At 34.7% G+C, this 14,246-nt stretch overlaps 1 protein-coding gene across 2 annotated transcripts in view; it reads left to right on the top strand.

Moving 5' to 3' along the window:
- CSMD1 (CUB and Sushi multiple domains 1) overlaps window positions 1–14,246 on the top strand; it is a 1,116,713-nt gene that overhangs the window by 580,689 nt on the left and 521,778 nt on the right. For both annotated transcript variants that reach the window (XM_032104597.1, XM_032104596.1), the window contains exon 4: window positions 2,798–2,992. In XM_032104597.1, the coding sequence (XP_031960488.1) occupies window positions 2,798–2,992 (195 nt within the window). The remainder of the gene's footprint in view (window positions 1–2,797; window positions 2,993–14,246) is intronic.

The raw sequence follows: 14,246 nt of genomic DNA, 5'->3' as shown, positions 1-14,246 counted from the left end.
GTGACTGCAATCTTATTGACAGTAGACCTCAGTGACTCTACAGACAAATATGGGTCTTTTACTGAAAATTTGGCAATGAATTTAAAGCTTGATGGATGCATATGATAGCTTTGGTCAGCTAGAATTCTCATAATCCAAAGATTAAACTATTTTTTTCACTGTTAGGAACCTTCAAAGGCTAATTCATCTTAGGTCTAGACTAGAAGCAGTGAAGTCTGTGCAGATGAAACTGTGTCTATCTCAATATACTTCATCAAAGTTTTAGAAAAGCACATAAATAATGTAGTTGAATGCTTGAACTTGAAAAGGAGTGAAATCCAGTGAACTATTACATGTATTATTGAGTATGGCTGTCATTCTCAGATCACTCATTTTTTTCCTGGGTTTTAGGAGGTTGTTGTAAAGTGTGTGCCAGTTTCAGGATGTCAAGCACCATTTTCTCTGGAGTTCTTGACAAACTCATAGTGGTAAGATGCAGGTAAACATCATATAGTAGAAGAATTCACACAGATACAAGACTGACTTGCTGCAATACAGTTTCAACAGTTAGCCAGCGACAGTTGTTATTTATATGGCAGATACAGATTTTCTGTGATGTCTTTCTTTAGGAATGTAGTTGATCAAAAATCATAGTAGCTTTGAATAATGCTTTTTTTTTCTGACAGAACACCGTCTCATAAAAATAAAATCTGGCTTTTGGATTGTATAAATTTTTGCTGCATGCATCGGATCTTTTGATGAAACTACTTCAATTTACAGTTCTTTGTAAAAATGTTTTGATTAGAAAATAAGGTAAAGAGATCCTTGTCTCAAATCCAGGTATTCTGCTGTATCAAAGGAGGTAACAAGTTTTTATTTGTTTGACTTGTATTGAACAAATGCCTGTGTTAACCTATCCTGACTAAGGCAGCAAAAAGGGGAAAGTTTGAAAAGAGTGAGGTAGCATTTCTCATAGTGCTAAAAACATGTAATAACATATAGCAGTACATGCTGTAGCTTATAATATATCATTGTTTTCAGCTTTTTGGAATACCAATTAGTATCTTTCTTCTATTCCAATTATTCTGATGTCTTTTTTTTTTATATGTAATCACTTTATTTTATATGTAATCTTTCTCATATATGTGAATCAAACACTGACTTTTTTAACAATGTGAGTGAGCACATCCAAAGAAATAGCCTAGTCTGTTAAGCCTGCTGAAACAGTATAAAATAAGCCAGGTATCATATTGTTTGCTTCTACTTTGGATAGCTGTTTACAAACAGCCTTAATTAGTTTCCATAATTCAAGAAATCTTAGATCTTTGATCTGCAACTTGAGTAGAACATATGTCTAACTCATAATTCATTAGAGTGTTAGGTGATTTTTGTTCCCTTGCTAATATTTTATAGAATTATTTTGGTATTTCTATCATAAAATGGTGTTGTAAGTGACAGTGTTCTCTCTTTTAATTTTTTTATTTTTATGTTTCTTGACCTTTTCAAAATTTTGTTGTATAATTTGCATTGTAAATTAAGTGTAATTATTATCATTTAAATGCTACTTTGACTAACTGAGTAATGAATTAAGGGTGTGCATTCAATAATTGAACTTATGTGGTATAATGGAGAATGATATTGATATATTGATATAACGCTTTACAGCATTCTAAGGATATACTTGTATTGAGTAACTAATCCTCTCAACATGCAGGTTATAGGTTGGCATGGTTATGTTTAATCTGCAGATGGGTAGAGTAAGGGAAAAGAGAAGTATGGGGTGAAAGAACTTGTTCATCAAACCTGTGGCTTCTGAGATGACACCTGAATTATATGTGAGCTTTTCAGACCACCATTTCTTTGATGCACATGTTTATCTTCTGTGCTCTGTTCATTACTCATTTCAGCTCCCTGTACTTATTTGTTCTTCTCTAAGGAAATTAAAGGATTTTAATATTTGTACTACTTCAATGAAAGGAATGGTGTGCCATTAAAAACTTTCAAAGAAATTTGAGAACAAAACGAATTCCATTTTCCTCCTTCCCTACACTTTTTGTTTTTTTGTAGGTGGAGAAGTATAATCTTTAAAATGGTAACTTGTTCAGACAACGTCTTTCAAATAACTAATATTTACAAATGGTAGTAAGTTTCTGCAATAAAAATGTCCATTCATATTTTCCCAATGTCACTGCTTAGTTTTCCTTCATATTTTCTGTTTCTTTTAACAAATATTGACTTAATTTATTTTCTAGAACTTGAACTAATTTGAAACTAAGAAGAAAATCAAACTTTTTTGTATATTTGAGACTTTAATTTACTGTCAGAGAACAGTTAATTATTGGATTCTGTTAAACTGCTATTTCACCACCTAAATGAAAACTGTACTTAAAGAGCTTTCTACTGCCCACATCCATAATTATGTTGTGTGAATATCTTTGCAATATTTACAAAGTAGAATTAAGTAAAAAGTTCTTTCACTTAATTCAAAGAAATGCAGCAAGATATGTAGGATACTTTGATAGAAAATAGATCTGTAAAGAACTTAATTGAAGGACTGTTAAACCAAGAACTGAGTTTGAAATTAGTTTTGAAAATGATGATATCTGTTACAAACTGAAATATTTCGTGTAAGTAGATTCCGTAACCTAATTTCACCTTATTTGTATAAGAAATACAGTTTAAAAAAAAAAAGAAAAAAGAAAAAAAGAACCAAAACACCACAACCAAAGCCAAATAGTTAATTATTGCTGTTGGGCAAGTATTTATTATTTTTTCTGCAAATTTTAACTGTAATGTATTCCATTCTTTCTTTTGACAGTATTACCTAGTCATACATGTGGCAACCCAGGAGAAATACCTAAAGGAGTACTTCATGGAACCAGATTCAACATTGGGGATAAAATCCGATATAGCTGTATCTCTGGTTACATCCTAGAAGGCCATGCCATGTTGACATGTATTGTGAGTCCTGGGAACGGCGCATCGTGGGATTTTCCAGTTCCTTTTTGCAGAGGTAAAAAATGAAGGAACAAAATATCTTTTAAATACAAACAGCAGATTAAATAAATTTATTCTGAGGTGCTTTTTTCCCTAAATGTAAGTGTACTAATGTACTGTCTAAAAATTGACACTATTTAAAACTGTAATTACTAAAGCAGTGACACTCCAGAGTTTTCATTCAGAGATAGATGTTATCTACTTACCTTTTATCCTTTCCTTTTATATGGACATAGCTATATCAATTTCATGGCAGGACCTGGCCAGGAAAAAGCTTCAATGATGTAAACTTTTGAAGGATGGTCCAGTCCCTTTGAGGCCCACTCCTGCTCAGAGCATGGATATCTTCAAAGTTGTGTCAGACTGCTCAAAGTTTTGCCCAGTTAAAAATTTAATAGCTCCATGGATGGAGATTCTAAAGTCTCTCTGGAATCCTGTCATGGTTCCCAGCTACCCTTATTCTCATGTCCAATTTAAATTAGAATTTTAGAGATTATGTCTATTTCCTCTGCTCCTGTTGTGGGTCTATGAAAAGATCCTCTTTCCATTCTGGCTCTTTCCTAAACTAAACAGTGCTGTTAGATTTTCACATACTCTCCACTTGTTCAGGCTGAAAAATCCTTTTCCTTCATCCTCTTGTCTCATACATTGTGTTCTTCATCATCTTGAAGTTTTAGTGGCCATCCTCTGGGCGTGTTCTAGTCTGTCAAAGTCAGTGTCTCTTTTGTACTGAAAGACCCTAGGTTGGACAAAGCATTCTGGATGAGGCCTCCCAAGTGTCAAGCAGATGAACTCTAACTCTCTCTCTTTACCTGCTGGCTATGCTATTGCTCATGCACCCAATACAAGGTAAGCTGTCGATACTGCAGAAGTGCACCACACACTCGGCTTGTGTTTCACAAGGACTTCAGGTCCTTTTGTCAGAGCTGCCACCTAGCAAATAATTTTTGCATGGGATGATCCTGTTCCAGGTACAGGACTTTGCATTTCTGTTTTGGAATTTCATGAGATTTCTGTTATTCTTCCAGCTTGTCAAATCCTTTCATAAAAGTTTGTCTGAATTGCAGTCCTGCCCCTCAAGACATCAGTCCATGAGATCCTCTTTATCACTTCACAAATAAGCTGAAATCTGCTCTGCTGAAGTCCAAGAAGTTAATTCTATAAATTGCCATTTTCACTTCCCTCAAGATATTCAGCTAATGGTTATTGTGACCACAGTTGCTGTTGAATATCACTTATCTGAATGTTCTTTACTCCTACTCCAACTTGCCCTCTCCAGTACCTGCATTAAAAAAATTATTCTAAACGACATTAGCTATCTAGTCCATTGCTTGCCCTCTGCTGTGCTCCCATCCCCAGAGATGCTGGGGTGGTTAAAATCATTGATCATAACCAGACCTAGTGTCTGGGAAACTTCTAGTACTTTAACAGTTTTGATCACTGCTCAGTCAGATGGCCTGTAACAGATATTCACCATAACAACCTCCCTCTTGATTTTCCCTTCTCATTTTAGCCCACAGGAGCTCAAGAGCTCACTGTCTATAGTGCAGAGAGCTCTGTTAATTCAAGATCCTACTTTGTGTAAGGTGCAGCCTCTCCTTTTTTCCCTGCATTTCCTAGGGGTCTGTGTCTATCCATTGCAGCCCTTCAGTTGGGTGAACTGTCCCACCAAGTCTCTGATCTCAGTAACACCACAGTTCTGTGACTGTATATGCACTTTCAGTTTTTCCCATAGAGCACATTTTTGCATACAGGCACATGAAATGGCTTCCTGCTGCTTTGTGAGAGGGAGGGAGAGAAACATCCATTGCCTTGTCCACCCCGTCTTCTTCCATGGGCCTGTTCTCCCTTTCGGTTTTCACCTGTGTCCATGACAAACTTAGTTTAGAGCTCGCTTCACTAGGTCAGCAAAACTCTTGCCCTGTTCAGACAGGCAAATCCTATGTCTCCCCTCCTGTCCTCATTCCTTGAAGGGCACCCTGTAGTCAAAGAGATCGAAGCCCTGTTGCCCAGCACCAGCTCCTTAGTAAAGCTTTGTTCTGCTGGAATTTGATACTCCTACCTGAACTTTTCCCCTTGTATTAAGGAGAACCCCTCTGGTCTCCTGTGCTCTTCAGCCTATTCTCATGTCCTGTGGATGCCCTTTACTGCTACTACTACCACTGCCTCAGCAGTATTACTGGTACCCCTGTGGATGAGCAACAAAGGGCAACTGTTTTACCCAGTAACGGTTACTTGTGACTGAGGGCTCTTATATCGTAATTCCTCACAGCAAAGAAATATTTTATAATTTTCTGTGCTCCAAAACAAATGCAAGGGTTAATAATCAAAAAAACCCAACAAATATTTTGGCCATGTCTGTTTTTTGTATTTGATTTCAATCAGTTTTCAACAGAGATTTCTTTTACTAGTGCTTCAAAACAGAAAGAAACAAAAATTTTCTAACCATTCAGCGTCTGATCTTAGATGTTTGGTTTTTTGGGTTTTTTTTGTCCTTTTAGTAAGAGGCAGCAAACAGGTGTCAGAAAAATATAAATGAGTCCATGGTATAATCAATGTCTACTAAATATTTCTTCTGTTTCTGCAGATACTGCCTGTTTTGGCAGTGTTTGCCTACATACAAATATCTTTAACAGGACTGAAATTCTGTCCATAATTTTTAACTCTGTGAATATAATCTTTCAATAAAAAATCAAGTGTGGTCCTAAACCTCCTGCAGAACTTACATGAAATCCAAAGAATTCTGTGTACATTCTGACAAGAAATGAGGATCATAACATAAAAGTTATTTAACAGTTAATGATTTATGTGAGCTGAGCCATTGCCTCAGTGAATTTTAGAATCCATGTGGAATGTGGATTTGATAAGAGATTTTAGACATTCCTTTTTTTATTTCATTTTATCAGTCTGGAACATATGCCATGAGGTAGTCCTTTTCATTCACTATGTCTTCAAGCAAGACATGTTCCCCTATTGTTTCTCTAAGAACCTTGATCTTTTCCATGAAAGCATCTTTTGTTACAGTTTTGTTTCCAGATGGTAGTCTTCTTTCTTGTCATCATAAACTAATTTCATGGTACACATGCAAGATAATGTTACAGAGTTAAATAAAGCTCTGTGGCTTATATACTAAAAAATCTTAATAGCCTTGTTCTCTGTGATATGTTTCCCTAGTTTTGCTGATGCTGAAAAATTACTATTTTCTACAGTTTTGTTGCATAATAATTCTAGAAACATTAAGAAGCTGGTGTCCCATAATTTATAGATTGTCTAACTGTATAACTGCTGTTTTTGCTAGAATTCCTAGTGAACCTCTATGTCTCCAGGAGGATGTAGACAGCATTGATTCTTGTATTTGCCATTTTATTTCACTGGCTGCTGCTCAGTTTCAGAGGTTCTCTTTTTAAAGTGTAGCCATAGTGAGAGTGGTGGAGCTGGACTGTACTGTAAGCTCATTGATGGCATAGAATGAACTCTGAACAAAAATCAAATGAGTCAATATTTTTATAAAGTTTAGAGAAGTTTACTGTCAAGACATTTGCTTTTTTTTTTTTTTTTCTGTTTTCTTTCAAAAAAAAACTCTGGATCCCCCAAATAGAAAACAATCAGCAAAGAAAAGTTCAAAGGTAAATCCTGAAATGTGAGGTAATTATTAAAACTTATTCCTATTTTTCCATAAGGTAAATAAGAGCAACTATGGACTTTTCAATTATTATAAGAAAGCCAGGAAGTTTACCATGAGTTTCTGCAAAAAAATTGTATAGGTGACTTACAAAAATATTCAGAGAGAATCAATGGTTCACCTATATTTTTTTAATATGGGTTTTTTCCTGAGAATTAAAAAGGTCTTTTTTGTCTCAATCTCAGCTACCATAATAGGATCACCCAAAACATTTACCTTCTTTGTCTTGAGGTTGAAATAGTGTGCAGTACAAGTCTGAAACATTTTGAAAGTTAATTTAATTCTCTTCAGTAGTTCCTCTAATAGCTGATTTATGATATGTGACTACTTCTAAATGAACTTTTTATAATTAGGTTCTCAATTCTCAGTAATTTTGAGAATCCCTAGTTGATTATAGTTGCATGAGTCGAGATTTTTATGAAACTAACATTAGGAATACAAATTGGATTAGTGATATTACAATGGTAAGCTTTTTCTCACAATAAAAGTAGCTGTGAAGAGAAGAACATGTAATATATTATCATTAAAAACACATCCATCTATTGGAGGGAAAATAAAGAAGACAATAAAGTAAAAAAGATCATATGTCAGAAAAGTCCAAAAGGAACAAGTAATAATTAATCAGGTTTCAGATTTAAGAACTATTACTGAAGAAATATTGTGGTTAAAATATATATATTTTACATACACACACACACACACACACATACAGGTATATTTATATATATCAAAAATTAAAAAAGATATTCCTAGATAAAGGAAGAAAGGAAAAAGAGTCTATGATTCGCTTAGAATAAAATAAACTGAATGCAGAGATGCAGAGCTGATATTTTTGAAAAAAAAAAAGCTAAGAGAAATTGATGGTTTTGTTATTATCCGTACCTTCTGTGGTAGTAAGCAATTCTCTGATATAATTTCTTCTCAGCCAGTTGATGTTTAGACAAATACTGCTTAATAAGTTTAAGGAGGAGAAAAGATGTCCTGATCCCATATTTATCCATGTTTACAATAAAAAAATTAAAAAAAAATTAAAAAGGGAAATAAAAAGAACATTTTCCAATAATTATGCTTATTAATGTTACATTACATGATAAAATGAGAATATTTTCCCTGTATCCACCCTATAGTCTATAATTTTTACAGTGAAATAGTAGATTCCTGTCTGAGCAATTTTGTTCACTTACAGAATAATCTGATTTGGTGCAATGTTTACATTGAGATGAAATTTGGAAGCCCTCATTGTAACTAGTAAAATAAGTCAGAGAAGTATTTCAGGAAAAGCAGATTGAAAAGCAGATACTGTGTAATTTCTTACACAGTAGTGCAGGACTAGTAGATCACACCCAACAGAGGTGTGGACACAGCTACAAGTACTCATTTATATATCTCTGTGTGTGTGTGTGTGTGTGTATGTATATATATATTTACACATACGTGTATTTATGTTTAGATGTTCTTGTTCTAACATGTGTAGGTATGGAGGGACCTGATAAAAAATTGAAAAGATGCCAGGTCAAAGATTGATCTGTGAAATAAGGGGCCTGGAAGCTGGGAGTAAATGAAAAAATGATATGACCAGTATAAGAAAACATAGCCGAGGTATCCAGAATAATAAAGTAAAGTCAAAGAATGAAAAACAAAACTTGAGCCTGACCATTAGAAATATGAGCAAAGTTTATATCAGAGAAAGATTCATTTATTAAAAAGGAAAAAAACACTTCAGAGGCAGTCATAAAAAGATGAAGGATTTGATAACTGCCCATAGAATTACGGGAATAACTGGATTAACTTTCCTAATTATTATAAAAAAAAAGTGAAATTTTCAACAATCATTAATTTGGTCTCAAAGAATTCAGCCCTTTCTCTTTTTGCTTTAAAATTAGGACTTTACTGTTCATTCATTGTAGACTGTTACTTTTAGATATATTATCAGTGTCAAAAATATATTCTGAAGTGAGGGATAATCATCACTGGAAAATAGTTTAGGATACTTTACTGTAAAATAAGATAATATTTACAAGATATTCTGAAGATTGATCTTTTATTTCTGTGGGAGAGAGAGTATGAAATTACTGCTGATTAATTTTTGAACTTCTTAATTTAACTCTCTTCTCTTAAACCAGGTTTTTGCATTCAAAAAATTTTAGAGCTGGGGTTTTGATTTTAAGTTTGCTCAAGTGCAAACTATCAATTAATCAATGAGCTTTTCTGCCAGGGTGACAAATAATTAGTCCATCACTATTTCTGTATTATTTGAAAAATATAACTTTTTTGACCAATACAGCAGATATCCCATCCAGAGTGGATAGAGAGGAAATAGGTCTTTGTAATATAACAACCAATATGATAGAATAAATAATTCAAGCTTAATAAATTAAGCAAAATGTTTAAAAAATAAAAACAAGCTGTGCAAGACTACCCACCTGAGTCCAGTATTCTCAGCGCCCATAACTGTGGAATGACCCCACCAGGGTCTACTTAGATCAAGGTCACTGGAATCTCAAAGCTAAAATGTTCAAGGTAGTGCTGCAGCTGGAATGGTTGCCCACAGTTCCCAAACAAATTGCAACAATTTGTATGTTTCTATTTTGTACATACTATTAACTTCATGTGAGAAATATGATTATTTAATATATGTAAAATAGATTCTGTTTTCCTAAATCACAATAATTCCTGAAATTCTAACCAAAAAAACCCCCCAAACATTCTACTTAGAGAGCAATCCAAATTATTTTGAAGTGCCCTTTGACAACCGTGGAGAGAGAAATAAAATTAATCTTAGATGCATGGTCTAATGAGTATTTAATTTATGTGAAGTTGATCAACAGCAAGAGAAGAAATTGAGAAAGGGAGGCAGACTGATTAGAGAACTTAGCTGGGATGCAGTACATCTGGATTCAAGTGATGATAGAAAAAAACCCAAGCAACTTCTATCAAGTTTCTATTTTTTATAACACAGAAAAGAAGCAGAGCTTTTACCTATTCAAAATAAAGTCTGTAAAAACCTAAAACAGTAAAGAAGATAAAGAAGTGAAGGTGTATATTTTGATGGTTAAATAGCTGTCTGCCTTTTGGAACTAAATTAGGTAAATGAGCTATCAGATGAATGCATAATGCTACACCATTGTAAGACTTTGTGATGTGTTTGGTCATTCTGAATCTGCAGTTTAGCAGTTTGACAGTTGGCATTGACGTGCTAGAAGTTATTTTTAAACTTTCCATGCATATACTATGACTTGTTTTTAGGTTTTTGTCAGTAAGACATTTTGAAATGGTAATTTTAAAGTCCTATTTTTAAAAAGTTATTTAACAAACTCCTCATATTAACCTTTTTGAAAATATACAGAGCATGTGTTTGTGTAAGTAATCATTCATCATTATTTCATAGATGTGTTCTCTGTACTGATTTTTTTTAATGAGGTACAGTTATCTACTTTCTCACAAACAAACTACAGAAAAATGCTATTTAATAAAGAACTGAATAAATCTTAGAATCATAGACTGTCTCAAGTTGGAAGGGAGCCATAAGGATCCTTGACTCCAACTCCTTGAAGGGCTACGTAAAATTAAACCACATGACTAAGAAAGAGCAACATGGAAATGCTCCTTGAACTTCAACAGGTCTGTGCCATGACCATTTCCCTGGGTAGCCTGATCCAGTGACTGGCTGGTCTCCCAGTGAAGAACCTTTACCTAATGTCCAGTCTCAGCTTCCTCTGACACAGCTTCCTTCTGTTCTCTTGTGTCCTGTCGATGGTCACCAGGCAGAGACCAGCATCTCCCCCTCTGCTGCCTGCCTGGGGTAAGTTGCAGACTGTCATGAGGCCATCCCTAAGCCTTCTCCAGGCTGAACAAGCCAAGTAATGACCTCAGCCACTCCTCCTAAGTCTTGCCCTCAGGACCTCCTCTGCACACACTCTAGTAGTTTGATGTCCTTCATATGCTGAGATGTCCAGAGCAGCACACAGTACCTGAGGTGGGGCCATACCAGAGCTATGCAGGGTGGGACAGTCACCTTCGGCTGGCTGGCAGTGCTGTGCCTGATGCCCCCCAGGATATGGTTGGCCCTCCTGGCTGCTGGGGCACTGCTGATTCATATTCAACTTGCCATTGACCCAAACCCTCAGACCTCTCTACATGGAAGTGCTCTCCAGTCTTGATAAAGAACTATTTCAGTGAAGCTTTTAATAAGGCTTGCTGAATAATTTATGCCCGTAGTTCATTTAGAACCCTCTAAAGCTGCAATTTTCTTTAATTGATAAGACTTATAAAATGTGACTCAAAATGACAATATGTCATTTGATGACGATTCATAAAATATCTCTCAAGTTTTTAATTGCACCTATGCTATTGCTGGTGATAGATAAGGAAATGACTACCAATGACATAAGAAGAAAAACTTTATTACTATGAATTTTGTATTTTAAATCACCACTGTGTTTTTATCACTTATGTTACAAGAGTAACATATTAATGTGGTTTTTCACATGAAGACCTTTCAATATAAACTCAAGTGGAATAGCCAACTCCAATATTTCAATTCAGATTCTTAATTAATTTTAAAAGATTCTAAATTAATTTTGAAAGGTCAGGTTAGTTTTAAGGTTTCAGCTTTGTTTAGTTTTGGTTTCATTATGCAATAAATGTTATTTTACTTGCCTAACCATTTTATTATCTTTTATATTAAAAAAGGCATATGGAATACAGAACATTGCACTCTGGAAAGCATTTGTGTGGTGAGGAGAGAAAAGTCCTGTAAAAATGATTGAATGTTCAAAAGATACCTAAACCAATTCAAAGGATGTTTTCTAAGATACCAATTTTTTTCTTCATCCTTGGCTATATGCTCATCAAGACTTGCATCTCACTTGTAGCAAGATTCATTTATGCAAAACATGGCTTACTAAAATTTTCAGATTATTATTTTTGGTGAAATCACTCTTTCTATCTTGAAGAAAAATGAAAGGTTTTTCACTGACTTCCATGGTGGTACTTTTGATTTTTTGCATGCATAAACTTGATGGATATGTTTATCTGTTTTATCTAAGCTACACATCTATACAGTGTACATACTTTTTTTCAAGTGGTGCCAGCCATATGTTTTTGCATGTGTACTTTATATGAGATGCATATTCTCTAAATTCGGAGCACTTAATTCCTGACTACTGAGAGATCCAAATGTTTGTAGCTTTATACTTCAAGTAGTCATTTATGCTGATACAAACAGCACTTTGTGCAGTTGCTTACAACTTGAAAATAACCATAAGTGTTTGGAATTAATTACTTGCACATTTTAAAATGCAATTTGTAAATCACATAGAGTTTGAATTCATGAAGCCTCAGGCACTATCTGCTATCAAATTACTGCAAGCACAGTGATGCATTAACATTCCTGAGCACTGTTCTAACTCTCTCAAAAGCATGACATAGAGAAGGCCATGGCCAAAAACGATGATCAGTCCAAGGAGGCCAACTAGCTCTGGGACCAGCTGTGTAAGACTAGACAGTTTGCGTCCTACTGTCTGAGCAGTATGGCCATATCCTGCCTGCCTGCACTCCCTTAAACAATGCTTTACTATTCAACAGTCTGGTTGCCTTAGCCTGTGTACCACTTGTGACGAGGGAAATTCCCAAAGCATATCCACATCTGTCAGAGAGAAAATACTCTCTGGTTCAAGCTGGTTTCTGTGGTCTTACCTAGCTGACTAATGGTCTCTTTCTGTTTCTGTGTTAGCTTGGTTTCTTGCAAACCTCTTCAAAATGATGTTGTGAATAGATTAAAGAGCTGTGCATCCCTTTGGGCAGATAGCTGTAGTAGTGTGAGTTCCTTTGGCTCGCATTGGTAATGCACAGTGTATAAATTTAGATTTTTGTATGTGGCTGTCAGAAATAATGAACTACATTTCAGATGTAAAATTCTGAGCTTTAGAGCTCAAAGATTATTCAAGGCCTCTAGCAGGAACAGTGAGGAGTATTGTATTTACCACTAGTATGTTACTTAATGTCAGTATAAACACAGTGGGAGATGGTATAATTGAGAATGCTGTTGTAACGAAATTTAACAGCAGCAGCTAGCACCAAAGAGATATGGCTGACTTAGGATTTTGCTCATCTTGCTGGTTACCCTGCATGGGAAAAGTCTGCTTGCTGGCTTTCAAGAATATAGGTGGAACTGTTATGTGTTAGAAACTGAAACTCAAAAGTGCAGGCACAGGATGTATGAAGTTAATTTGTTTTTCTTTGCTGGGTTGGATGATGATCTGAAATGAACTGCTAGAAAGTTATTTAATTAAAAAAAAAAAAAAGAAAAACCACAAAAGCAAAACCGAAACAACAACAAAAAACCAAAACACACACAAAAACACTAGGAAAAAGGGTCATATCAGATATCATTTATTAACAAACCTCAATTCTCCTGTCTGATATATTATAGATTTACAGTAGTTTTCAAATTATTTTAATCTTTGAATGTATTATGCATCAGGAAATTTGAATTTGATTCTCAGCTTTATCCATGGTTCTTTAATTTTCACTTCCTTTCCGCCTTTCATTCCTCAGAGGCACAATGCCCTTTTCAATATACCCTCTATGAAAAGCCAGAAATTGAGGAAGGAATCACAGAAATGGCCTGATTTCACCAACAAAAAGAAATCTTTTAGGAGATTCGATCTATTCTAGCCCTATTCCTTCATTTTAAAAAAGAACACATAAATATTAGGGTCTGAAAAGTAAGATATGAAATTAATTGAAAAGACATGACCTCCTCTGAAAAATTTGCGTGCCAAGAAATTAAATCAGTAAGGCTTTGGTAGCCAAGGTTATGTTACATTTATGTATGTCAAAATTTACTTTGCATGTAGAAGAGTAAAGATAGATACCTGTTTGAACCCTTCAGCAGCTTTCTCTCTTCTTTTTAGTCAAATTAATGCTCTATATGTTACTTAAACATTAAAGAAATTATTCTGTTTCTGCCTTACTTCCAATTCTTCCTTTAATTTCCGTCACTTATCAGCTATTTAGCCCCTTTTAATAGTCTCCTTTTTCTAATGTCCAGCCACAGTATTCTTCCTTTGATTCACATGAGTCCTTTTTTCCTTCGAGTCTTCTTTTAAAATACACTTTCACTGACAGGCTTTCAATTATGATTGAGAAGAGCAGCTCTACTCCTACCCCTTTCTATTGTCTTAATTAGCTATTCAGTTATTATTCTAATTAGACAATAAGCTCCTTGTGTTATGCACCCTGCCAAGCTATGTGTTTTTAAATCTCCACGTTATAGTATGCAAATAATACCTAATGATAGTAGCAGTAAGTGAAGATGGTAAAACTGATGAAATGCATCTCTTCTGATCCTTCACCTATGCGGAAATATTTTTAATTACTATTGCTTTAGCTTTCATAGCCACATTATCAAACAGCAAAAGCCACCTGAAGAATTTTTAAATTCTTATGTCAATGAATTGTATGGATGACATATTTTCTTATTTGGGGGTTTTTAATTATATGTTCCAAATACCAAATACTACTGATAATCCGCAAGTTTTTGAAGCTTTCAATGAAATCTTACTGAGCAAGGAAGATATAAGAT

The sequence above is a fragment of the Corvus moneduloides genome, chromosome 3 (assembly GCF_009650955.1).
Source record: "Corvus moneduloides isolate bCorMon1 chromosome 3, bCorMon1.pri, whole genome shotgun sequence".
NCBI classification, from domain to species: Eukaryota; Metazoa; Chordata; class Aves; order Passeriformes; family Corvidae; genus Corvus; species Corvus moneduloides.
The sequence above is the reverse complement of the archived record's forward strand: the minus strand, read 5'-3'. Positions and strand labels throughout refer to the sequence as shown.